The sequence below is a fragment of the Aotus nancymaae genome, unplaced genomic scaffold (genome assembly GCF_030222135.1).
Source record: "Aotus nancymaae isolate 86718 unplaced genomic scaffold, 86718_ANA_hifiasm-v0.15.2.pri h1tg000062l, whole genome shotgun sequence".
Lineage (NCBI taxonomy): Eukaryota > Metazoa > Chordata > Mammalia > Primates > Aotidae > Aotus > Aotus nancymaae.
Genome location: NW_026988476.1, coordinates 39124325 through 39151414, shown reverse-complemented (window position 1 = coordinate 39151414; position 27090 = coordinate 39124325). Strand labels below are relative to the sequence as shown.

At 38.7% G+C, this 27090-nt stretch overlaps 1 protein-coding gene across 14 annotated transcripts in view; it reads left to right on the top strand.

Annotated features, from left to right (window-relative positions):
- Positions 1-27090, top strand: part of ATP8B4 (ATPase phospholipid transporting 8B4 (putative)) — a 397582-nt gene that overhangs the window by 265261 nt on the left and 105231 nt on the right. For 9 of the 14 annotated variants that reach the window (XM_012442223.3, XM_012442218.3, XM_012442222.3 and 6 more), the window contains 2 exons: positions 1166-1248; positions 7311-7754. In XM_012442223.3, coding sequence (XP_012297646.1) covers positions 1166-1248; positions 7311-7659 — 432 coding nt within the window. In that variant the 3' untranslated portion in view covers positions 7660-7754. Of the gene's footprint in view, positions 1-762; positions 815-1165; positions 3368-7310; positions 7757-27090 lie in introns of those variants that run through there. The other 5 variants (XM_012442214.3, XM_012442229.3, XM_012442230.2 and 2 more) reach the window with 5 other exon arrangements.

The following is a 27090-nucleotide window of genomic DNA, read 5'->3' as shown; positions in this document are numbered from 1 at the left end:
AAATTCCTTAATTGGAAAATTAACAGAATATATTTCAGAATTTCATGGGAAGAGGAGTATAAGTAGACAATGTCAAGTTAGGTCTGGGCTAACGATCAGGACTGGGTTAGGTTGACCTAATGTGATCTAAGTAAGACAATGTCAAGTTAGGTCAGCACTAACCTGACCTAATGTGAAAAGGAGAAAGAAAGGGAGATAAACATTCCTAGCCATGTAATGAGAAGAGGGAGCAAGCTGCTATGGTGACTGGGACCAGTCCAGTGATGCTGAGAGAGACTGAGGTAGATATATATATATATATTTTTAATCATGGTGTCTCTGACATTTTGGGACCAAAGTGCAAAAATATTTCTTCTGGAAAAATTCAGAGTCCCTTGTCATATCTGTCCTCTCTCTTTGCATCTCCAAGCTCATTCTGATATAAACCCAGAAAATGGTGGATGAGTTAAGGAAGAAAGGGTGTGCCCGTTTTTCCTATAAGTCCGATTGTGATGTTCTGCTTGATGGCTTTCTCCTGACACAAAAGTCAGAATTCAGGTGATTTGCCAAACCAGAGAACAGCATCGATTACAACAAACCTTAGGTCTTTTTTTCCTTAGCTTTACAGGAAATTGAGAGTTGTTGGAAACCTACTCAGATAATCTGGAACATTTAGAAAGGCCATACAAACCTCAAATAAGTCGAAACCCTGGAAATCTGATGATACGTTGACCTACCACAAGAATTGAATATTTCTGACTTATTTTCTAAATTTTCTTCTAGCCCAGTTATTGACAACTGTTCAATACAGAGAACCTCTAAAAGGGAGGAAAAGGTCTGTTTTTTGGAGAATGAAGTTATAAATTATTATGCTGACTTTGGGTGGTAAATGTTAGAAAATCTTTCTATACAAAAGTATCTCTTATACATTGAAATTATATGAGAGACAATAATGTAATTTGTTTGATATTTCTTAATTACTTAATAGTTTCTTGATAGAAATAAAAATGGACCAGTGCCTAGTGTCATCTTTTGGGTGGAAAATTTCTTAGTTTTTAGGTTCAAAACTTCCTTTTGCATTGTTGTTTTTACTAAAAAATAAAAGGCTTTCACTTTACAAAGTGGTCCAGGGCCTGGAGTCTGTCATTTGGATGCATCATCTCACTTTGGGTCTGTTTCTCTCCAGATCCGCCAGTGGCAGAAGGCTCAAAAGAAGGCAAGGCCTCTAAGTAGCCGAAGGCCTCGGACCCGCCGGTCAAGCTCAAGAAGGTCTGGATATGCTTTTGCTCACCAAGAGGGCTATGGAGAGCTTATCACATCTGGAAAAAATATGCGAGCTAAAAATCCACCCCCAATATCAGGGCTGGAAAAGACACATTATAATAGCACTAGCTGGATTGAAAATTTATGTAAGAAAACCACAGACGCAGTGAGCAGCATTAGCCAGGATAAAACAGTGAAACTGTGAGTCAAGATGAATTTAAACCACATAGTTATCTTTTCACTTCAGGTGGAGCTGAAATTCCACTGGCTCCAGAGTTTGGGATTTGAGGCTAGAGGTGGGGCAGGCAGATTGCCTCACTTAATTTAAATCTGCGGCAGACAGCTGCCAGTGCTCATGAAACAGCAGCGTATGCAATGGAAAACCAAGCCAGTGGTCACTGTCTAGTTTGTGATTTGGTGGACAAAACACTCACTGTTATAAGTACAAATCTTTTTAAAAGATCAACCTAGATACCAATTGTCCTAAACTTTAGAATCTTACTTATGGAGAAAAACTTGCAAAGCTGCATATACATTGAGTGGATCCTCAGGTGGGTAAAAGGGTGCATTTTAAAGGCATATATCCAAGCTGAAAAGCATGCCTATTGACAGATAAACATGTATATGTAAGATATGCCTTTCCCAAGGTATACTTTTAAGATTTAAAGGTACTATGGTGCTTTCAGACTGGGTTGCATGTCACTCTTTAGTCTGGATATCTACCAATCTGTTCAGCCAGAACAACAAATGGCTTTCATCTCTGAAGATAACAAAGTTGTGTTTGTGTTTCTCTTTTTTCTACTAGTCTAGGGACAAAGAAGACTGAACATCTTTGCAGCAGGATAGGCTGGTAATTTGATCAAATTTATTCAAAAAGCTCTCAGACTGTGTCATGTAGGGACATGCTCATGAAATATCAGAGAGGCTCACCACTAAGTATTCTAAATACTTTTCAACGGCTTTTCTAACAACCTCAGTAGTAATTTGCTGAGCATCATCCAAACCATTAAAGGAATCAGCAAAACACTGGAATTTCACACTTTAATGATAATATTCCATATAATCTATGGGCAAGTATTTTCAACATTTCCAATTTTTAAAGTTTCAGAATTGAAGCCAAACAAATTAATAAATTATTTTAATTAGTATTTAAAAACTCAGGTTTGGATCATTTAAAGTTAGTTGCTTTTGATACTCAGCTGTTATGTTTATAATTCAAACATGTAATAGACATATGTAGGTGAGGTTGATATTTTTGGAGATGTTTCAGCTCAAATTTTCAGTCCACATATGAATCACCAGTGGATTTCCTATAAAGTGATTCAGGCATATTTGTATAAAAACCTCAGCTCTGTCACTTCTTCCCTCTATAAACTTGGGCAATAATGTGCCTTCTCTGAGACTCAGTTTCTTCCTCTGTAAAATGAGGAGATACTGCCTACCTCATGTGGTTGTTTGATGATTGTCAAAGCACAAATTCTGAAATTATTAAAAGTGTAATTCTTTCATAAACAGATGAATTAAGTTCCAGTTAACTCAACATCAGTATAACAGAGCAGTTGGAAGAGAATATGAAAAAACTGGAATTTCATCAGTGGGGAAGGCTTTGATAAAATGAAATTGCCAGTAAGATATCAAACTGGTTAGTATCCTACAGGGAAATAAAATGATAACCTAGAAGGTACATTTCTCTACCAGAAAGCAAAAATAAAGCATCACGTCTTAATGGTTTTCTACAAATCAACTTCTAACTCTAGAGTCCTTAATCTGGTCCCTACTAAATTGTTGGACAGATAAAGTTACACTTCCTAAGAGAGTTAGGTGACACTTGATGGGTAAGGAACTAATGTGATATTTATAGGTCACAATTTTTTAAAACCTAAATTTCCAAGTCTGGGATAATTTTTTCTAAATGGGATCAAATGACATATGTATAAAAGAGTCAAATGCAGTCCTTTATCATAGTAACTGCCTGTGGACATTCCCTTTCCCCTACATGCCTGCCTACACTTAACCAGATGTTTTCAGTGTCTAATTTGTCATTAGTTTCACCATGTTTGCTTACTTTTTGTAATATTTTTGCAATATTTTAAAACTTTCAGTAAATGTTTTGGCACTGTTGGTATTTGATGTTTTATCTCTTCTTCATGGGAAATCCATTGGGGAGATTTTTGTTACATTAGTCCACTGATTTTTTTTCCTCTTCTTTACATGCTGAGGAAAATGTACTCATTCTTAGAATCTGTGTCTAGAATAAAATGAAACAACTGGACCTATGTGTAAGGGATAGGAAGGATTAGAAATGGTCTAATTTTGCAAATCCAGTTTAAATTAAAGAAGGCTGTTTATAAACAAATAGTGTGGATAATTGTGAGAGAAACACATTATCAGCTTACTTTGGCCCCATGAGATCCAAATAAACTCACACACCCATTGCAAGGTCATTCAATTACAAGTGCCAGGGATTATTTTGAACATGAAGATGAAAAGTCTGAGGGATGAGTAGTGATGGCGAGGGCACTGGGGAATAATAAAATTTTAATTTTACATAAATGTTATCAAATTATTTGTAAAGAAAAACTTATTTTTTTCTAGATTCGAGATTTAAGCTGATAATTTTGGGTTTTTTAAATCTCAGCCCAAGTTTTGAGCTATTACAGGCAATTGCAAATTGTGTTTCCCTAATTCAGTTCTGCTATCTTTGGCTCTCTCCTCTGCCTCCAGATGTATATACCTATGGAGGAAAGAAAGAGAGAGACGGAGGAAGAAAGTAAGACAGATAAAGCAAGAGAGAGAAAAAAGTAATGGAGTAAAGGATGGAGGAAGGGAGAAAAGAGTTTCCACTTATATGTTTTTTGAGATAATGTGACTCTTTGAAAAATAAATTTAATCCCTCAAAGAAAAATATGGATTATATTTGACCCTTGAATAGTAAAATTTCCTTCACATCTTGTGTGAGAACAAGAAAATCTTACGAGAATGGGGGCCAGGAGTTCCAGTTTCTTGTCACAGTGATGGTGCTGATTTGTGTGAGCTGCCACCTGACTTCTCCAGGCCTTGGTGTCCTCGTCCATTGATACAGAAATTGGGACAGGATGGTCTTAAAGACCTTTTCTCATTTGCACAATTTGTGAGCTGTTCTTGCCAGTTTTGTCTGTTGTGTATTTGCAGTTGTCTTTGTTAGAGAGAGAGAGGTTGATTGATCAATAGATAGGAGAGAGAGAGAGAGAGAGAGAGAGAGAACTGAATTAGATGTTCTCTTGAGGGCAGGGCCTGGCTCTTCAGGCTCCTGTACTGGTTTGTATTTCTCTAGAGTAGCCCCTGATGCACTGGTGTCTCTGGTTTTTCTCTCAGCTCACCACAGAGGTGCTAAACCCTGTGGTGGCATTTTACCTGGGTCAGTTGAATGCTTAGTTTCTTGCTAAAGATTCATGAAGATATCTTTACACCCTTCTTTCCTCTATCATCATTTTGAGTATCAAAAGTATACAGATGTGAAGATAAGATACTCATATCCAGTTAAGAAGAGGATCATTTAAAAGTCCTCCCTACCTTGAGTCTGGGCTTAGAGGAGATTCTTTGAGCCTCTGTTCTCTTGGGATCCAAGTTTAAGCAACAGAGCTTAAACAATTTTCTTCGCAGTTATAGAGCACTTTGCAGTTTGTGGAAACTGTATTGTGTTGGTGCAGATTTAAAGTGTGCAGATTTAGGGAAGAAGTGCAAACAACTGTAAAACTGTTCAGAAATACCTGTTTCAGATGTTCTTTTAACTTTCAGTGCAAATAAGAAAAATCTCTTCCCTTCCTTTCTTTCCTTCAGCGTTTAGTGATGTTAGGTAGGTGTGGAAGGCAGACAACGGAAATAAAAATACCTCAAACAATTTCTAAATAGTCACTAGGAAATGTAATCAGAAAAGCTGTACTTATGATTTTTATGGTGAGAAATTGGATTACTCTGTTAGTGTGTGCATGAAATGCCTCAAGATTGATATTATCTCAGTTATATGACTCAGAATTATTATTTTATATTACAAAGAGTAGGCACAAAGTTAAGAGTGGAAGAATCCAGGAATAATGATGACTTACAGACTTTGTGATGGGATTTTGCAGGCCATGGGTCAGATAACCATGTGGGGGTCACAGTTTTTCCAATTTTTACATTAACATCTGGTATTAAATGTCTGCAGTTTGCTCTACTGCGTCACATCTCATTCCTTGGCGAGGAATCATAAGCTTTTGCAATTCTCTAGCCTAAGCCTTTAGCTGAACTGCCTGGAAGCCAGAAGTAAATGGCCCACGTATTACCAAATGCTTATTGCAAAAGATTTGGAGGGTCTTGCTGGGCTAATCTGTAGTTTGGGGCTATGACTTAACTCTATCTGTCCTTGTATTTCAAAACTTCCTGGCAGGTCTATTCCTGTAACTGGTGCAGAATGCAAATCAGCTTGGAGCTGCGTACATAAACATCCAGATTTCAAGAAATGATAATGATTAGTTGGCCAGAAATCTCTGGCTATCTCAATTCAGATTCCCACAAGGCTTATAAGGGGCAAGTTAAAATTTTTAATAAACTGCAGCCCTCGACTTACACAGAAAATTCTTACTGGAGCAGGATGCGTGGAGAGATGGGAAATAAAGTAATGATTGAGAACAAATCTAGTTGTTTCACCCCTTGTCATAAATGTTGCTATACTCCCTACCTTCTTCTAGGTAAATGTGAGTAGTGATTAGAAGGCCTTTTTGACAGTTGATAGTATTCCTTCTCATCCCCTTCCTGTCTCTGCTCACTTTGTTGTACTGTAGATGTATATAAGTATGAGATAATGCACAAAGATTGGACAGAAATTATACTGACCCCAAAACATCCTCAGAAAAGGTTTTTAATAAAATTGCTGTTACTGAATTTCTTGAGATGATGTCACTTTCATTAAATTAACATTGAAAAAGAATAAATTAATTTGAGATTATGATTAGTGACTGGGGGAAGATATTAAGCTTATTTAACAATCAGTTTGACAGGGACATTAAGAATGCATATGGGCCATCAATGACCATTGCTAATGGCAGCTGGCACTCTGACCTGTTTAGACCACAAGATAAGTCACATTGGAAACTATACCTGTTTTTCTTTACAAGCTACCTATTTGGTCTAAACTAGATAAAAACAATAAGATTTTATTTTTAACCCAAATAACCCACAAAATATTATAGGGCAGGTCAAAATATTTTCCTGGTATTATTTTGCTATGGTAGCTAATAGTTTTCTGAAGCTACAAGATGATGTGTTTTGAACAACAGGAATAGTTTCTAACTGCATAATATTATTGACAAAATATCTTTAGGTATTGTTAATAGTTTTTTTGTCTGAATGAATACTGACCTTTTTAATTCAAATATTTTTTAAAATATATATTTTATAAATTAAATAGTTGTGGTTCATAAGGTTGGGTAAAATTTTTAGGGGTAGACAAGATTACCGGAATTATCTTTTTGATTGATAGGCAGGACTTTGCTTTATGGTTCCATTTCTTCCTCAACATTCTCACGTGTGGTTCACACATAGCTTACATCTGTTAGACATCTCAGATGAAATGTGCTAACAAATTTAGTTCTACTGGATGAAATTTAAAATTAATAAGTAAATCAATCACTTAATAGAACACTGAGTGTGGAGAGGCCACAGTACAAGATAAATAAGAAACAGCTTCTTTGACTTGCCCTCAGAGAGGTCCTAATCCAGTAACTTTCAATGATGGATTATACATACCATGGTTCATGGAATCTAAAATGCCACTTTGTAAATGATGCACCATTAATTTATGTACCACTTGAAAACAAGAAGAATATTGCCACTTAGATTTGCAAAGATGCCATTGGATGTAAGATTTATTTCTAATTTCAGAGATATTAAATTATGAAATCTGGTAAGTATTGGATTGCAGGAAGTAGAAAACTGACGAAAAAATAAAGATAGTTTGTGGCAACTACTTTTTAAAGATGCTTGAAGGGAATAATAGTTTTAATAGTTACTAGGGGATGAATAATTTTTTTTTTTTTTTTTTTTTAAAGTGAACCCAATGAGCTGTTTTTGCAGGCCAAGGGAGAGCAGAGCCTGGAGAGGCAGGAACAGACTGGGTACTCTCTCAGGGAAATGTTTCAGAGAGCCTCTTCACAGAGCATTCAAAATGCCAAGACAGTGAGGATGCTGCTGCACTTTGCCTGGGCAGATGTGTTCCCTGAGAAGCCCACAGAGAGGATAAATAATGTCTGGACCAGCTCCCCAGGACCTCACGGGACTTGCCCAGTGTTGAGAGGGCACCACTTCCTTCTTAGAACCCAGTCTATGGCGTTCCTTGGATTTAATTGGTATCATTCTGGCAAGTTAATCAGTTTACTTGTATCTTATATTCTGCTGTAGCATCCTCACAAAAAAGAATGAGAAAGTTACTAATTGATTGATTCATTTATTTTATAGAGCAATGCAGTGCAGTGTGGTGATTTTGAGTCTGGGCTCTGGGGTTCAGTCTGGGCTTAGCTATCAGATGGGAATAGTAATCTTTCCTCCCAGAGATGGCTTCTGTGATGATCACATGAGATGTTTGTTGCAAAACACTGCCATATGCCTGGCTCATAGAAAAAGATGAATAAATATAAGCTGTTTTTACAAGAAGAGCAACCACAGGTTTGTACCCTAGAGGGCTACATTTCACTTGTTCCAGGGAAATTAAACAGGTCTTTGTTTTGAAAATTTTGGTTTAGGGAAGCTAGATAGAGATGCATGTTTAGAGACAAGAAGGATTCTGGGTGTTAAAGAGAAGACTCAGTGATTGATTGCTGGATAGATCTGGATTTCTCAAACCTGAGGGATAAAGGGTAGTACATTATACTAAACAGCAGAGATCCTAATTCCACTTGCCCCCCAAACCCCATCTTCAGTACCGTAAGAGGTGGCAGGTGGTGGGACATCTGGATGTCTGGGGTGTGATCAGTAAGTCCCAAGGCCTTCAAAGCAATGACTTCTTTATTAGTCCATTCTCAGGCTGCTGTATAGAACTACCTGAGACTGGGTGATTTATAAAGAAAAGAAGTTTAATTGACTCACAGTTCCACAGGCTGTACAGGATGCATCACTGTTTGTAAGTTTCTCAGGAAACTTACAAACATGGCAGAAGGCAAAAGGGAAACAACCACCTTCTTCACATGGTGGCAGGAGAAAGAGAGCAAGTGACAGGGGAAGTGCCCACTTTTAAACCATCAGATCTTCTGAGAACTCACTATCATGAGAACAGCATGAAGGAAATCTGCCCCCACGATCCAGTGACCTCTCACCAGGTCCCTCCCCCAACATTGGAAATTACAATCCAACATGAGATTTGGGTGGGGACACAGAGCCAAACCATATCAGCTTTTGTCCCCAGTAGCTTATCTTCTCACTAGCAGAGTAGGAAGGGTGACTGTGTTCTGACATGGAAAGCCAGATGTGTCCCCAGTAGCTTATCCTCTCACTAGCCAAGTAGGAAGGGTGACTGTGTTTTGACATGGAAAGCCAGATGTGTCCCCAGTAGCTTATCCTCTCACTAGCTGAGTAGGAAGGGTGACTGTGTTCTGACATGGAAAGCCAGATGTGTCCCCAGTAGCTTATCCTCTCACTAGCCAAGTAGGAAGGGTGACCGTGTTCTGACATGGAAAGCCAGATGTTGACAGTGGCAACACAGGGGGCCTGAAAATAATGACACATATTAGGGACTCTACTAGGCCATTCTTGCACTCCTATAAAGAAATACCCGAGACTGGGTAATTTATAAGAAAAGAGATTTAATTGGCCCATTGTTCTGCAGGCTGTACAGGAAGCATGCCAGCATCTGCTTCTGGGGAGGCCTCAGGAAGCTTCCAGTCATGGAGGAGGTGAAGGGGGAGCAGGCACATTACATGGAGAAAGCAGGAGTAAGGAAGAGTGAGTGGGGAAGATACCACACACTTTGAACAACCAGATTTCCTGTGAATTTATCACTAAGGAGATGGCGTAAGCCATTCATGAAAGATCCACCTCCATGATCCAAACACCTCCCACCAGGCCCCACCTCCAACACTGAGGATCACATTTCAACATTAGATTTTGGCAGGGACAAATAATCCAACTGTATCAGCACTAAGGACCAAGCACTTCTCTGTTTCTTGGGACTAGGTAAAACCTGAAATTTTTATAGGCTCCAAGGAGATGGGATGGAGAGACTGGAGATTCAGAGCCAGTTTAATTTGATAAGAAAAGGTAAAATAATTTGATATTTCTTACATCTCAGTTCTGTAGAACAAACTCATACCCATTGTGCAATTTTTCACTTGATATTTTGCATAATAGTCATGGTCATCTGCTCATTCTGAGTAGGAGTGCTAATGAAGTATGTCTGTCTGTCAAGTCCAGACTGCCTCATACGGCTCTTGTGCACTCCACCCTTTATCTCCCCTTCATCTCCACCCCACAGTTCTTCCTCCTGTTCCCCACACTGTAGTGTTGTTCCTTAATTCATCCACCCAATAGGCTAAAATGCAGGATATCAGGCCCAGGCCCCTAATGGCTATTGTAGACTGGATACACATTCTTATCAACTCCCATTACTATGGGCTTTTTCTCTGATCCTCTGGTAAGTGGCCTGGGACCTTCTCTAAAATAGCATCATAAATCAGCCAGAGCTGGGAAAGTATCACCACAAAATGAGGAAGTAGATGAACAGAGTACCTTCTCCACATCCTTATCCGGAGTGGCTCAAAGAGGAACTATGCTCCTCTGAGTATCTTGATGACTGAGATAGGATTGTAAGGCAAGTGATCTGTCTTGGTAGCCTCCTTAGCTCCAATCTGATCTTATCACCTAACACGCCCTTTCCCATCTACCATCTACGTTACTCTTCTAAGTCTGCCTCAGTTACCTGCTGTAACCCCTTTAAAATTGTTCCAGGTGATTATTCTGCTTTCGCACGGGAGACCATGTACATACTTTAAACTTGATGTAGGAACTTCCTTCAGAATAAGCCTGCAGATGGCATTCAGTGCAAATGTTCCCAATGATGCGGTACTCATGAGCTCAAGGAAACCAACTCCCTTATCAAACAACCCCATTGGTGAGTAATCTCCTCCTCCTTTTGGACTGAGGTCTGTTTCCCCATCATCAGCATGCATTGTTTGCTTTTGCCCTTGCAAAAGAGACTAAATAAGTGTCTCTCATGTGACAGCTCCTCAAATATTTGAAAATAGTTGTTCTATCCTTTCTTTGAGTTAAATAGCAGCTTTTGTTGATTGTCTGTAGTCTAGATAGTGTGAGTTGGAATAGTTCCTGACCTCAAAAATGTTTTGATCTTCCTTGGGGACCTTGTTTAGATTTGGGAAGGAGTACCTTGAGGCTGAAAAAATATGGAAAGATAGAAACTGAGGAAAAGGTGGTGGTGGGAGAATAGTTTCCAAAGAATGGCAAACTGACATCCAAATAGTCAAGGGGGTTCCTCTAACACCGCTGCTTAGTGTGGGATAGTCCTGAGTGTCCTTGGCATAAAAGAATTGATGAGAACAAAATCCAGCAACAAAACAAAAAATGTTCTTATGGTAAAAGGAGGGACTTGAGCATCATGGGGAGTTATAAAAGGGGAATATTTGAGAGAAAGTCATGGAACAGATTGATTGTTGGAAAAAAGTGAAACACTCTGTATAGTTTGACCTCCTAGGAGAAGGAGGGAAAGGAAAAGAAAAGGATATGGCTGTCACTTTAGAAAGTCCATTGGTTCCCTGTGGGACTGTTAGCAAATATTTCTTCTCTAAGCGCATTTCCCCACCTGGAAAATGGGGATCATTAGATGTTCCTTGAAGGATTGTGAGGATTACTGAGTGCTGGGTATTGTGCTAAGCCTCATAATAATTAGCTCATTCAATGCAATTTTCACAGCAACCCAGTGAGGTAGGCACCATTATTTCCCCCATTTTAACATGAAAGAATCAAACCCTAGGGAGGTTAAGTAACTTTCTCAGAGACATATAATGGAAGAGCTGGGATTCAAACCCCAGGAATGGCTTGTGCTCTTAACCCAATGCTATCTCTCATTGACACTTAAGTCATGGATTCTGTCTTTTTTTTTTTAATTTCAACTTTTATTTTAGATTCAGGTGGTACATGTACAGATTTGTTACCTGGGTATATTGTATGATGCTGAGGTTGGGGATATGAATGATCTTGTCATCCAGGAAGTGAGCATAGTACCCAGTAGTTAGTTTTTCAACACTTGCTTCCTTCCCCTAGTAGTCCTTAGTGTCTATTTTTGACCATTTTTATGTCCATGAGTACCCAGTGTCTAGCTCCCACATATAAAGGAGAACATGAGGAATTTGGTTTTCTGTTCCTGCATTAATTTGCTTAGGATAATGGCCTCCAGCTGCATCCATGTTGCTGCAAAGAACATGATTTTCTGTCTTTTTATGGCTATGTAGGATTTCACGGTGTGTATGTACCACATTTTCTTCAGCCAGTCCACCCTTGATTGGCACGTAGGTTGATTCCATGTCCTTGCTATTGGGAATAATGCTGTGATAAACATACAAGTGTGTGTATATTTTTGGTAGAATGATTTATTTTGTGTATATACCCAATAATGGGGTTTCTGAGTTGAATGATATTTCTGTTTTAAGTTCTTTGAGAAACCTCCAAAGTGCTTCCACAGTGGCCGAACTAATTTACATTCCCACCAACAGTGTATAAGTTTATCCTTTTCTCCACAGCCCTACCAGCATTTGTTGTTTTTAGACTTTTTAATAATAGCCGTTCTGAGTAGTGTGTGATGGTATCTCATTGTGGTTTTGATTTGCATTTCTCTCATTATTGCTGATGTTGAGAATTTTTTCATGTTTATTGGCCACTTGTCTGTCTTTTGAGAAGTGTCTGTTCATGTCTTTTGCCTACTTTTTAATGAAGTTATTTGTTTTTTGCTTGTTCTGTTGTTTAAATTCTTTATATTTCTAGATATTAGAACTGTGTTAGATATATAGTTGGCAAATATTTTCTCCAATTCTGTAGGCTGTCTGTTTACTCTGTTGATAGTTTATTTTGCTGTGCAGAAGCTCTTTAGTTTAATTAGGTCACACTTTCAATTTTTGTTTCTGTTGCAATTGCTTGTGAGGACTTAGTAGTGAATTCTTCCCCAAGGCCAATGTCCAGATTGGTGTTTTCTAGGTTTTCTTCTAGGATTCTTATAGTTTGAGGTTTTACTTTTAAATCTTTAATCAATCTTGGGTTGATTTTTGTTTATGGTGAAAGGTAGGGGTCCAGTTTTATTCTTCTGCATATGGCTGGTCATATAAACAAAAATTAAATCCACCATACATAAAAATTAAAAACAAAAATTGGCAAGTGGAGCCTAATTAAACTAAAGAGCTTCTGCACAGCAAAAGCATCTATCCCAGCACTTTTGATTGAATGATTGAATAGGGAATCCTTTTCCCATTGCATATTTTTGTTTAATTTGTCATAGATTGTAGAGCTGTAAGTGTGCAGTTTTATTTCTGGATTCTCTATTCTGTTCCATCAGTCTATATACCTGTTTCTGTAACAGAACCATGCTGTTTTGATTACCGTAGCCTTATAGTATAGTTTGAAGTAGCGTAATGTGATACCTCTGGCTTTGTTCATTTTGCTTAGGATTGCTTTGGCTATTTGGGCTGTTTTTTGATTCCATATGGATTTTAAAGTAGTATTTTTTCAAGTTCTATGAAAAAGGACCTTGGTACCTTGATAGAAATAGTACTGAATCTATAGATTTCTTTGGAAAGTATGGCCATTTTTATGATACTGATTTTTCCAATCCATGAGCATGGAATGTTTTTCCATTTGTTTGTGTCATCTATGATTTCTCTCAGCAGTGTTTGTAGTTTTTCTTGTAGAGATCTTTCACCTCCTTGGTTAGATATATTCCTAGATATTTTATTTTTTTTTTCGCTATTGTAAATGGGATTGCCTTTTTGACTTGACTCTATCAGCTTGAACATTTTTGGTGTATAGAAATGCTACTGATTTTTTTTTTTTTTTTTTTTTTTTTTTTTGGTCAGATGAAGTTTCGCTCTTGTTGCCCAGGCTGGAGTGCAATGACGCAACCTCAGCTCACTGCAACCTCCGCCTCCTGGGTTCAAGCAATTCTTCTGCCTCCGCCTCCCAAGTAGCTGGGACTACAGGCTACTGATTTTTGTGCATTGATTTTTGTATCCTGAATGTTTACTGAAGTTTTTATCAGTTTCAGGAGCCTTTTGGCTGAGTCTTTAGGATTTTCTGTGTATAAAATCATATCATCAGCAAAGAGAGATCATTTTACTTCTTTTTCTATTTGGATGCCTGCTATCTCTTTCTCTTGCATGATTGCTCTAGCTAAGACTTCTGGATTCATTCTTCATAATTTCTGGTAGCTTAATTTTTGGTCATAAATGTGTACCCTTCCTATTAAGGCTCTTCTTTTTTATCTGATTCCCTTAGACATTCAACACCCTTCAATATTTCTTAGCTGTTCCTTATTTTTCTCAATTTCTAAGCTATGAGTCAGTTTAAGGAAAAAAAGAGGTTATTTTCTTTGAAAGTTACCTTATCTGCTTTTGTTTCTACAGTAGAAAGTCAGACCCTGCCTTGAGTTAACACTAGTCAAGTGTCCATTTTCCATGCTTAGGAGTTTCTTCTGATACATATGCTGGAATCAATCACTGTAACTTGTACTAAGCAAGTTGCTTTTTGCCCATAATAATTTTGTAAATTATTCAGCATTCATACTATACTATACTATATAAATATAAATATTTATGCACATAAATATATATAATATAAATATATTATATAATATGTAAATATAGTGTAACATAGTATAATATAGTACGTTCCTACTATATTTTCATATGATTGCCAAAGTATTCTTTAGCTGGGTCAGCCAGAAGTGGGTGCTTCATATTTTTGAGTCAGGCACCAGAGACCTGAACAGTTGAAACACTTGGTCACTTTTGATTGCTGTCTTCCAGTTTTCAGTGCAGATAACTGGCAAACAAACCTTCCATTTTAAATCTCTCTTGAGATGCTAGATACTTGTTTTAAATGTGATCATAGGTGGTTTGAATGGATGCATAGTTAGCCAGAAAGTTTATTTGGATCCTGAAGTTCCTTTTATCATATGGAGAATTGCCAAGACCAATATGCCTACACTGCCAAGAAATTTGTCTCATTAACCTGAATATTACAAAGTGCTTGCTACAGCTTTTCTTCACACTCCTCTATCCTGTTCCTGCTAGCCACCACTTTTTGAGATGGCACTGCTGCATTTGCCTGCCTTACTCTCCACAAAATAAAATCAGAAATATGGAGATGTTTATCAAGTCACAAAAGCAAGTTCTTTCTTCTGTGATTCTATCAGTTCTACTCAATTAAGAATGCCCACCCCCACCCCTGCCAACCCAGAAGCTCTGCATCCTTGTAACTAGATGTGTTATAAGTTAAGATATTAGATTAGAAGTTAAGATGTGCTTGATAACCTCAGTGATGTGGTTGTCTCTATTCCTGCTTCTACAACTCCTTAGGCATTCCTCTCTAATCATACTTGTTATGTTTTTACTGATTGTATATTTACAAGCCTCTCTGCTCCTCCAGAGAAAGAAGTCCTATAAGAGAGGGACTATGACTTGTCTTTGAATTAGCAATGTATCAGTTCCTGGCAGATAATTTATTGTCACAATTTTTGTTAAATAAATAAATGGTCATGATTCAGAATTGCTGTTGAAATACAAGTTCTGTTCTGCAGAAAGCATTGACGTGGTCTTTTTGGCAACATTAGACTTGGAAAACATATCTCCTATTTAACTAAGGAGGCATGAATATTGTGTGCTGACCACATCCTGGGGATAAATTCTATAGTTTCATTGCTTTAATTATTCTTCTGGGTCAATATTCTGCATGGAGTATCCACAGGAGTGACCGAGCCCTTAAAAATACCTCATCAACTAAACCTCATGCATGGAAGATCTATTTTAAATGCAGTGCAGTCTTTTGAGCTTTAGACAGTTTCTTCTCTGACTAATAAGGCATTTTTCCTTGAACTTGACTTTTTATATTTACATTTTCTCAGCCTTGGTAGTCTTTACTTGTTTATATTTTATCATTGCTTGTTTTATTTATTCATGTTGCAAGCTGTTTTGAATCCTTTATGAAATGAGGTGGGATATGACTAAATAGACATTGCTGTGTCATAGAAAGATAACTGGGATTTAAATGGGAGATTTGGGGGATTTAAATTGGAAACTTTTGGGGGAGAAGGATGGAAGCTGACTTTCTCTCTTTCACTGATCCATCCTGTGGTCATGGGCAGGTCACTTCATTTCACTTTTGCTGTTTACTTCTGTTAGCTGCTGTAGATAGTAGAGAATCATTCTTTCAAAAATGGTGCCTGAAAGGTTGGTTTTTTGTTTGTTTTTCAAGAATATAACTTAGTCATGGCACTAAAAAGAACCCACAGTCATATCTTCTCAGCGATTCTTTTCAGCCCCCCAAAATTGCTACGGTTTTGTTCTTCAAGTCCTTAGGGTCTGGCCGCCTCATGGGAACATTCTTGCTACTTCTTGGCAAATCAATTAATGAAGCAACAGGCTGCATAGCTTGACATCAGTGGGAAATACAAAAGCAGCATTAAAGACAGGCTTTCTCTTAAGGGACTTCAGGTTAGCATGGAACAGACATGGCACATGGCATGTGGGCAATGAAATGGCCCTGCACTTGGAATAGAACACCTGGGTTCCTGGCCAGGCTATGGAATCTTGAGCATTTTATCTAATTTTTCTAGACTTAATTCCTTCAGAAATAGAATTGATAGTGGGACTGTAGTAAGAATTAAACAAGTGAATGAACAGCAAAGAAGTTTTCAGTTTGCAAAATAATATGTCAAGAATACATGCTATAATAAAGAAGTATTATTTGTAATTGATACAAAATGACACATTGAAAAGAACTCCAGAGGCATGCATACCTGAATTGATGTCTTTACCAGCTGTCTGGTTGGGGTCAAGGCACTTGACATCTATGAGTTTCAGTTTCCTAATCTGTATAATGGGTATATTAATAGCAGCATCATAGAGCTCCTGGGAGCATTGGTGGCACAGTGTAGAAAATGTAAAGAGTGGCTGGCACATAGTATGCACTGAACAAGTAGAAGCTTTTATTTCACTTTTACTATAGCGTAATAATGAAAAGAATATGTAATTTGGTACTGAATTGTTTGTCTGTGACCTATGAGTAGTGTAGGAGTTCAAAGAAGAGGCATGCCAGCTGTTTTGGAAGTCTTGTTAAAAAGATCCGTAGAAGAGGTGTAATTTGAGATAGGCCTGGAAAGGTGAGTAACTTTGCCTCAGTGGAACAAACAATAGAGTTCACCCAAATTAGTCCTCTGGCCATAGAAAGCATAGTTCTGTCAGGATCACACTTACATTTGTCTTGGACCTTATATAGCACCTATCCTGGAAGTTATTTATGTATTTGTTTGCCTCCTTGTGAGATTCTAGAAAGAAGGGAACATATCATTTTCATCTTTATATTCCTATTTTATTTTTTTAGAGCAGTGTGAAGTTCACAGCAAAATGGAGAGGAAAGTGCCAGTATTTCCCATATATTTTCCTTAAAGTAGTATCTCTCAACTCTGTGACTATCAAGTGGAGACCTCTTAAGAATGTCTATGCTGGGCGTCACACTAAACCTATGAAGTTGAAATCGCAGAGTGTGAGGCCCAAGTGTTGGTAATCTTTCAGATAATCCAGAGGTTCACACCATTGCCTAGGTTGAAAACCATTGCCTTATAGCACCAACCACACATGAACAGATTTGTTCAATTGTTGAGATGGCTGGATGAAATGGAGTACTTCAGAAAACTCACTGGACTGAAATTATGAGTTGCGGATTCTAGTTTCAGCTCTGTCCTGACTGCTGGGTAAGCTGGTCAAGTTCTTCAGCCTCCCTGGGCTCTGTGTCCTCATCAGCATTATAGGGAGGCTGCAGCCTATGTCTCTTCAAGCCTTGATGGTCTGTGGTGTAGCTAAGCAGATGTCATCCTACCCTCTTAAGCTTGGAAAGCCAGGTCTAGTGATGGAATGGTGTGGGCACTTCTCTTGCTTTCCTCATAATACACTTCTCTCCTCCCCATGCCAGCCCCACCTAGATGCACATCAAAGGAGCTTACAGAGGAAATCTGAAGACTGTTTTCTTCTTTCCCCAAGAAATGCTATGATATTGTCTATCTGTGTTTATTTCTAATGAAGGAAATGTGCTCCCTTTATTGGAAGCACTTTGTGGAAGGAGGCAAGGGCCTCTCTCTGCAGTCTGGTAACTGAGAGCAGAGATGATGGCTTAGCCCCACTTGTCCCCACAGCCAAGACAGACACAGCCCCAAATGCTTTCCATACATAAACCTTTGTGAAGTTTCCTGTGGGTGCAGCACAGATTGGGCCTCAGTTCCTGCTTCTGGCCAAAGTAACTCAAACCACATGCCTGGAGAGAAATCAAGGTGAATGTGCTTGCACTAGTGGCAAAAAATATAAGCAAGTGGTACCTACTCATCTTGGTCACGAACGCCTCTCTCATGGACCACGCAGTGGCCAGACCTGTAAAGTAATAGCAAATGCCAGTCCTGAAAATCACTGTGGACTTGAAGTAGGCTATCTGATGTTCCTTATAAGCCAGCCATTGTTTTTCACTCAATAAACAACAGAGGGGACTGGAAATTAGAATGAAGGTAGTGTACTTGTGAGGAATTTTTGGCACCACAGCTTCTCAGTTTGAGCCTAGGGCCAGGAGATGGAGCAGACAGAGCTTGTGGGCCTGGTCCTCAAACTCTTTCTTGATTTCTTCAACCCAGGCTGGGTTGATCCATGTTTGTCAGAGTTTTGAGGAGGGGCCCTTGGTCTGCAAGTGTGCGGTGGCAATAGCCATTCTCAGAATAATGCATCTTGCAAGAAGAAAATCAGCATCCTTAGAATCTTGCAGAAAAGGGCCTCTACAATGCTGCCCTTCTGGTGATTTGTAAACAGTATTTCCTATTAGCCCTCAACTGAGCTTCGGCTCAATATGATGCTATGGAATGAGTTCAGGACTTGGGACCAGAATGAAGTCATATTCTTTCTACCCCAGTTAATTGCTTCTACATCTCACCCCAGTCATTTAACATTAGCAGAAACTCAACTTCCTCATCTGCAAAATGGGAAGGATGGTAACCACCACAGAGGACTTATAAGAATTAGTTCATATATTGTAACAGTTAAATGAATGGATTCTGAAGCCAGGCTGTCTGAGTTCAAACCTCCTTCTATCATAGTTCAGCTCTGTGGCCCTGGGAAAGTTAATTCTTCCCTTCCCACTTCAGTTTTCTTATCTGTAAAATGGTGATAATAATAGGATTTACCTTATGGGATTGTCATAAGGATTAAATGAAATAATACTTGTAAAGCTCTTGGAATAGTGGCTGGTACAGAGTAGGCACTCAGTAAACAGAAGAGTTAACATTCACTGTGCATGTAGTCCTTAGCATGGTGGCTGGCATACCACACATGTTCAGTGACTGCTGGTTATTATGACTACTGGGACTTCCACTAAGCCAAGGGAAGGAATGTGTGTCCTCACTTTTCATTTGCTTCCTCTCGACGTCTGGTATGAATCAGATGAGAGTCCCCTGAGGTGTCATCCTGCCCCTGGGGGAGGAGAAGGAGAAGCTGTGAAGCCAAGTGAACAGATCAGTGACATCAGGCAAGCATCCCAGGCTCCATGGGAGAGCTCCGGCCCGGGATCAACTGACCTTTCCACAGGAAGAGAAAAAACTGCAGCAGCGCTCACTTTCTCTGGGTTTTCCCTGAGTCATGATAAGTCACGCTCCCTAGGTTCTGCCCTGTGAAGAAAGATGTTTTTTGAGAAGACAGGAGTGTGTAGCTAGGATCCCAGGCTCTGTGCTCAGACAAGATGTTTTGATGAGATTGCCTGGGCCATGGTGAGGGAGGTTTTAGCTTTGAAGGGGCCTCCAAGTCCCTGTGGTAAACACTGAAGAGGATGAGTACCTATCTCAAAGATGAATGTCCCATTCAGGGGTCAGAATGAGAGGTTACTAAGCAGTCTCTGGTTGGCTCTTTAGCATAATTGCTATTAATTTCTCCAAAATTAGTCCATGCCTTATTCCTGGAATGCACAAATTACCTGTTCATCAAGGTAATATTCAGAGAAAATTTCCAGAGAAGGTAATTTTTCTGGAAATTACCTTGATGCACATTCATTTATTCTATAAATATTGGAGGGCCCACCATATGCTAGGCACAGTGCTAGAGAATACCCTCAAAGAGGATTTCACAAAATCCTAAATAATAATATTATGTAATATTTTTAGTGTTATATAAGTGGGTTCAAAGTCCAATGTAGGCATAGTGTATGGGTATATCATGCAAGGCTTTACAGATTAGGGTTAAGCTGTTGGTTCCCAGAAACAGACTCACCTGAGTTAACATTCTGCCTCTGCTGATTGCTCTGTATCTTGGAGAAGTTTTCTTAAACTTTCTGAGCTTTGGTTTCTCCATGTGTAAAATAAAGATAATGGTACCTTTTTAAAGGGTTCTGTATGTGGATTGAGTGAGATAATATATATAGAATGGTGTGCCAGGAACACAATTAACAAATGGTGGCTATTAGTGAAAATGTGTACATGCCTTAAAATTCCATATGGACACTTACCCAATATTATGGCATATTTGGAATTTACTATTCAAGTTTTTATTCCATGGATGGTTGTGTTTGAGCCTAAAATCCTTTATTCAGGGCTGCCGAAGACTGTCAGTATTGCTTGAAATCTGTTGAAAATCTCAGTATTAGGGGCTGAGTTTGAGAGGGGAATGCTTGCACAGGCAGGGCCAAATAGAGTTAATAAGTACAGAGCTTTCCCTGAGGGGCTTACACACTTTCTATTCTGCTCATAGTTCCTAGCCTTACAGAAAGTCTTGTGAGGCCTGGCTGGCTGCATTCCAAAGTTAGGGGGAAGAAGAGAGAGAAACAGAGCTCTAAATTATCTTGAGCTCACAAACTATGCAATTCTTTCTGTGAAAACCCCTATAATCCCTGTAGATGAAGACATCCTGTATAATAAATGACCCTTCCCCAGTTGTTCAACATGTGTCTATTATGAGTATCAATTTTCTCCGGGCACAGAAGTCACATGTGCTTGCCATCCTCTATCATTTCCATGTAACATGAGCAAAATGGCTGTAGCATCCCAAAGAGAAAAGCAACTTTGAGCTATTCAGTACAGAGTTCTGTAGAAGTAGCCTTGGTTCCTTCTGCGCTTTTTATCTTCTACCAGTTTCATGGGTCTTTGTTTTCATTTCTATTTTTTGAGATCTCTTTCTCTCTTCTCATGATCCAGACTGTGCCACAAGACATCTTTGAGAGTCCTGGGACTGTCTAGCCCAGGAGAGGCTTGAAATGGCTTAGATGAAGCCAAGACCAAGTGGGATATACCCCTTGGTCAACTTCTTTTTTCCCCCTGGGGTTATTTAAATTTGAGTTCTCTTATGGCATTTAGTTCATGACTTTATGTGCAATTGTGTTGTGATTCAGAGACTGATTTTTCTAAGGTGAGTCCCCTACTAGAACACACTCTTTGTGGTCAGGGGCTGTGTCTTTTCATATTTTTATTGTCATGATTTCTTCTAACAGTGTCATCAAAAGAAGTTCCAAAAAGCAACTTCCTTACATAGGGCCAATGAATATTTGAGACCTGCTTGGCTGGAGTGCTACCAAGAGGATTTAGTTGGAGTACAGAAATTTCTGGATAGTCCTGAATTTCCATTATTCAAAGTTTCTCAAAAATAAGATAGGCTCCAGTCTGGCCCTCACCCACCTATCCACTCATCTCACATCACATGTCCCTATCCCTTTATCATCAAGACTCACTGGCTCTCTTTAAGAGCTGCAGACATTCCACTTTGCACCTGATGGTCTCTCTGTTTTGAGTGGTTCTATCCTCACCAACCCCCCAGCTCACTTTTACCAAATTAACTCCTTTTATGCACCTTTAAGAGGTTACTTCAGTTACCACTTTCTTAGGGAGTCTCCTCTAATCTCCTTCACAAGATAAAATTCCTTTATCTAATATTCTTATAGCACCCTTACCTCCCCTTCAGTAAACTTAATACTTAACACATTTGCTCGTGTAATTGACAGGTATCACTATCAGCCTCTCTCTCTAGATGATAAGCTCCATGAAGGCAGGGCTTGTGTCTATTTTTATTCATCACTGCATCCTTAGTGCCTACCATATAATAGGTACTCAGTAAATATTTTGAATGAGTAATTTGAAAGTAATGTTGACATTAACAGTGATTTACTGAGCATCTACTATGGGGAAAATGTGTGAGGCTTATTGAGAACAAGAAGAAAGGAAAAATACTATGAGTCAGAAAGGTGCCAATAGCACAAATGAGGTGGTGGGGTGAGGATTGCAGAGTAGACTAAGAAGCAGGCCAAGAGAATATGGGAATTGGTTGATGTCATAAACCAGTGCACCCAAGATAGAACTGGCTTCACTAATGAGGGTGAGGAAATGAAGGTTGGGCTTATAAGATGAACTGATCTGTTGCAATGTCAAATTTGTGACATAGTTTAGTAAGAGTTCATTAATTATCTATTGATGTATAACAAATTACTTCCAAACATAGTGTCTTAAAATAGTTATTATAATTTCAGTGGGCATGGCTTTATTGGGTTCTTTGCTCTGTGTCTCTCACAAGATGGGGTGCAATTTACTGAATACTTATGTCCCACCAAAATTTATATGTTGAAATTCTAACCCCCAAGGTAAAGGTAATGGTATTAGGAGGTGAAGACTTTGGGAGGCAATTAGGTCATGAGTGCAGAGCCCTCATGAATGGCATTTGTGCCCTTAAAAGAGAGAACCTGGAGAGCTAGCAGTGCCTTTCACCATGTGAGGACATACCAAGAAGGCTCTGTCTATGAACTAGAGAGCAGGCCCTTATCAGACACTGAATCTGCCATCACCTTGGTCTTGAGCTTCTCAGCCTCTAGAACTGGGAAATACATTTCTGTTGTTTGCAGACTACCCAATTTATGGTATTTGTTATAGTAGTCTGAATGGACTAAGCTGCTGAGCTTATAGTCTCATCTGAAACTTGACTGGAGAATTATCCATTTCTAAGCTCACATGGTTGTTGTCAGCATTCAGTTCTCATGAGCTTTAGATGAAGGGTTTTGGTTGCCTCCTGGCTGATGGTCAGATGCTTCTTTCAGTTCCTTGTTGTGTGAGACTCCTCATAGGGTAGTTCACAACATGGTAGCCGGCTTCAACAGAATGAGCAGGTGATAGGGCAAAGGAGAGTGTAAGTGAGAGAGTGAGAGCAAGACAGAAGTCATAGCTTTTTTTAACCCTGATCTTGGAAGTTACATCCTATCATTTATTTTTGCCATATTCTGTTAGTTAGAAGCAAGTCACTAGATTCAAACCACACTCAAGGTGAGGGGATTATATAGGAGACAGAGATCACTGGGGGTTATTTCAGATGCCGCACACCATAGTCTGTATTTCCTATTGCCAGTTAGAATTGGAAAGAAGAGCAAGATTTTTATATTTCAAGGGTTTTGAATTGTGTTATTTTAAGTAGCAGGCATAAGGGACAAGGTAAACTGGGAGAGTATGGCTCACACTCTTATATATTGTAGAAAGAAAACTGCTGTGATAAAACACTATCTTCTGCTTGAATCTTGACTTAGGAAGTCTCTCCCAGACAGTAAGAGTAAATCATGATAAAGATGGAAATTTAGAGAAGAAAGGCAGGCTTTTTATATTTAACTCATGTTCTAAGACCAGGGATAAGACGTTAGAACAACGTTAAAAGGTTCCTTGTTCTCAAGACTCACAAGCTTCCTCCCACACTCCAACACTCACCAACTCCATGACCCTTTTCCAGCCTCACCCGGAAGTTGAGAACTGTGTCACATTAATGATCATTTGGGTATTTGTTGTTTCCCAAAGACAGCAAGGCATACCTCATTTTGTTATGCCTTGCTTTATTGTACTTCACAGATACTGCTTTTTTTCCCCTGACAAATTAAAAGTTTGTGGTAATCCTGTGTTGGGCAAGTCTGTTGGAGGGTTTTTTCCAACAGTATGGGCTCATTTTGTGTCTCTGTGTCACATTTTTATAATTCGTGCATTATTTCAAACTTTTTTATTATTATTATGTCTGTTATGGTGAATGTTATTGCTCATTGACAATGCACCTAGTCACCCAGGAGCCTCTTATGGGGATGAACAAGAAAATGAATGTTGTTTTCATGCCTGCTAACACAACATCCATTTCTCAGCCCATGGATCAAGGAGCAATTTTGACTTCAAGTCTTCTTATTTAAGAGATACATTTCAAAGTTATAGCTGCCACAGATAGTGATTCTTCTGATGGAGCTGAGAAAACTAAATTTAAAACCTTCTGGAAAGGATTCAACTTTGTCAATGACGTTAAGAACATTCATGATTCATGGGAAGAGGTCAAAATACCAATATTAACAGGAGTTCGGAAGACATGGATTCCAACATTCATGATGAGTTTAAGTGGTTCAAGATTTCAGTGAAGGAAGTAATTGCTGATGTAATAGAAGTAGCAAAAGAACAAGTGGAGCCTGAAGATGTGACTGAATTGCTGAAATCTCATGATAACACTTAAACAGGGGAAGAGTTGCTCCTTATGAATGAGCAAAGAAAATGGTTTCTTGAGATAGAATCTGTTCCTGGTTAAGAGGCTGTGAACATTGTTGATATGGCCACAAAAGATTTAGAATATTCCATAAACTTAGTTGATAAAGCAATTGCAGAGTTTGAGAGGATTGCCTCCAATTTAGAAAGAAGTTCTACTGTGGGTAAAATGCTATCCAACAGCATTTTATGTTACAGATAAATCTTTGTGAAAGGAAGAGTCAATCAATGTGGCAAACTTTATTGCTGTTTTATTTTAAGAAACTGCCACAGCCACCCCACCCTTCAGCGACCACCACCCTGATCCATCAGCAGCCATCAACACCAAGGTGAGACCCTGTATCAGCAGAAAAGATGACAACTCTCTGAAGGGTCAGATAATTGTTAGCATTTTATGCAATACAGTATTTTAAAATTAAAGTATGTACATTTTTTAGACTCAATGCGATTGCACATTTAATAGACTACAATATAGTATAAACATAACTTTTATATGCACTTAGAAACCAAAAGTTCATGTGACTTACTTTATTGAGATATTTACTTTATTGTTGTGGTTTGAAACTGAACCTGTAATATTTCTGAGGTATGTCTGTATTCCTATTATCGTCAAGGACTTTCTTAGTCCATTTGATCTGCTTTAACAAAATACCATAAGTTGGGTACCTTGCAAACAACAGAAATTTATTTCTCAGTTTGGAAGCTTGGGAGTTCAAGATCAAGGCCTTGGCAGATTTGGTGTCTGGTGATGACCCACTCTAGTTCATAGAGCCTTCTCACTGTTTTCTCACATCGTGAAAGGGACTAGCCAGCTCTTAGGGGTCTCTTTTATGAGGAGGACCACTAAGCCCATTCACGAGGGCTTTGCGCACCATGCTGCCTACACCATGACCACCCAAAGGTCACCCCTCACCTCCTTAACATAATCTCCTTGGGGGTTAGGATTTCAACAAAAAAGTTTTGGGGGTGCACAAACTCTACTAAACATATGTGATGAGGAACACAAGAATGTGGCTGAGACTAAATAGAATGACCTCAAAAAGACATCAGAAAACTTTTAGAAGAAAGCACTACTGATTTGGTGGTGATTTTTTTCTACCTTGACTTTTTTCTTGCTGTGGAAAGGAATTATGTGTATAAATCTTTCTCCCCTAGCAGTGTTTTGGCTTCCCAGGGTTATCGGAGTTTAATCTGATTCAGATGAAATTGTATGCACTGCAGCTATAAACGAACATCAAAGAAGGAATTCACAATGGTTACAGGAAAATTGTACTTCCTCCATTTGTCTGCCAATTAATACACTGGCCCCATCCAAAGGACATGGATTCAGCTCTGGAAGATAAGCCTGGAGATGAGAGACTGTACACTGGCTTCTGTGATGAGTAGGTAGCCTGCAGGTTTTGAGAAGTGAACTAAGACCAAATTTATGGTTCGTGTCACAAATTGTGGAGGCTCAGCTAGATCAAAGAGAAATCAACAGTCTGGAAGACCATGCCTCCTAGTTTTATAGCTTGAAGGAATTTCTTTTTTTTTTTTTTTTTTTTACGAGGAATTGAAACAATTCATATCCTGAATTCTGGTCCTCACCACGGAGCGGGCCTGTATCTCTCTCTCAGTATGGAACATACCAAACACCTGGCTTTTTTAGAAGCCCTGGGTTTGTCTAGACCCTTTGTCCTTCATTCTTCTTACCACAGTCCCTGAGGCTCTTAAGGATAAGAGTGTATTATGTGGGAAGTGAGGTCTGGGATCTCATTTTAGCTCTATATCTATTTACACTGTAATCCTGGGCAAATGATTTATCCACTCTGATCTAAGTGATTCCTCATTCTATAAAATGGGGAAAATATCTACTCTGCTCACCTCACAGAATTACTATAAAGATTAAATATCGAAATTATAGGTAAAAACTATAAATTATAGTACGTAAGCAATATTCCTCTTTATCCCCATAGTAATCTTCACTTCTCTGGTTTCTTATTAACTTATTTGTCCAACCATTTATTTATATTATCTCACTTGCTCTGCTAATCCTCTAACTGGCATTTTAAAAAGCATTTTACTACTTTCTTCTCTCACATTCATACTTGGTTTTTGTGTTTTCACTCTTCCCTGTGTATTTTCTTTATCAATTAACACTTTGTCCTCTTTATCCCTCAGCCTCTCCCATTGTCTGTTCCTATGTCTTCGTTAATTTTTGCCCTCAATTCCCTTCCTCTGTCCTGTGTCCATCTCACTCCCTCCCAATGCCATATTCCATTCCAAGTTGGCCAGAGGCTGATTCTTGTACTAGGAAGCAGCATCACTGAAGATCCCTGTCCCAATGTCATAATGATGAGTTGAGCTTTAGTTTCCTTATCTGAGAAATGAGTATACTCATTAACAGATTAGGATGCTATGACTTTATGCCCCTTTTTGCTGATGAAAAGACCTACCTTAACTATATTTGCTTAAAATGTGAGTTTAGTAAGTAATAATAGAAAACAATTATGGAACATTTATAATATATAAACACAATTTAATTCACTTAATTATATAAGTCCTGTAGAGTAGATATTATTTGGAGCTTAAGTACAATAAATAAACTTCCCAAGATTATGCAGCTAGAATTAAAATCCAAGTGTGTCATATTCTAAAGTCTGCTCTGTGCACTACATTCCGTCTACATCCTTGCCTCTAAAATTGTTATTTTTGTGATGGACAAGAAATCATATGACAGATGTGGGAACAGTGGCTACACAGATGAATCAATGACCCTGAGACAACTTGGGTGGCAAGGGTTCCAGGTCAAGAGGACTGATCTGTTTTTAAGAAGGTAAGTGGACAACACAGGATAAGCCCAAACTGGGATTTGTTTATCTTTCCCTGGGACTAAGGTTGTTAGATTTATAAAAATTCAAGTTATTCAGTTAAATTTGAATTTGAAATAAAACAAATAATATTTAATGAGTATATTCCATGCAATATTGGGGATATAATATAATTTAAAAATTATCCCCACCCCCCGCTGTCCCTCCCTTATTTCCCCGCAACAGACCCCAGTGTGTAGTGCTCCCCTCCCTGTGTCC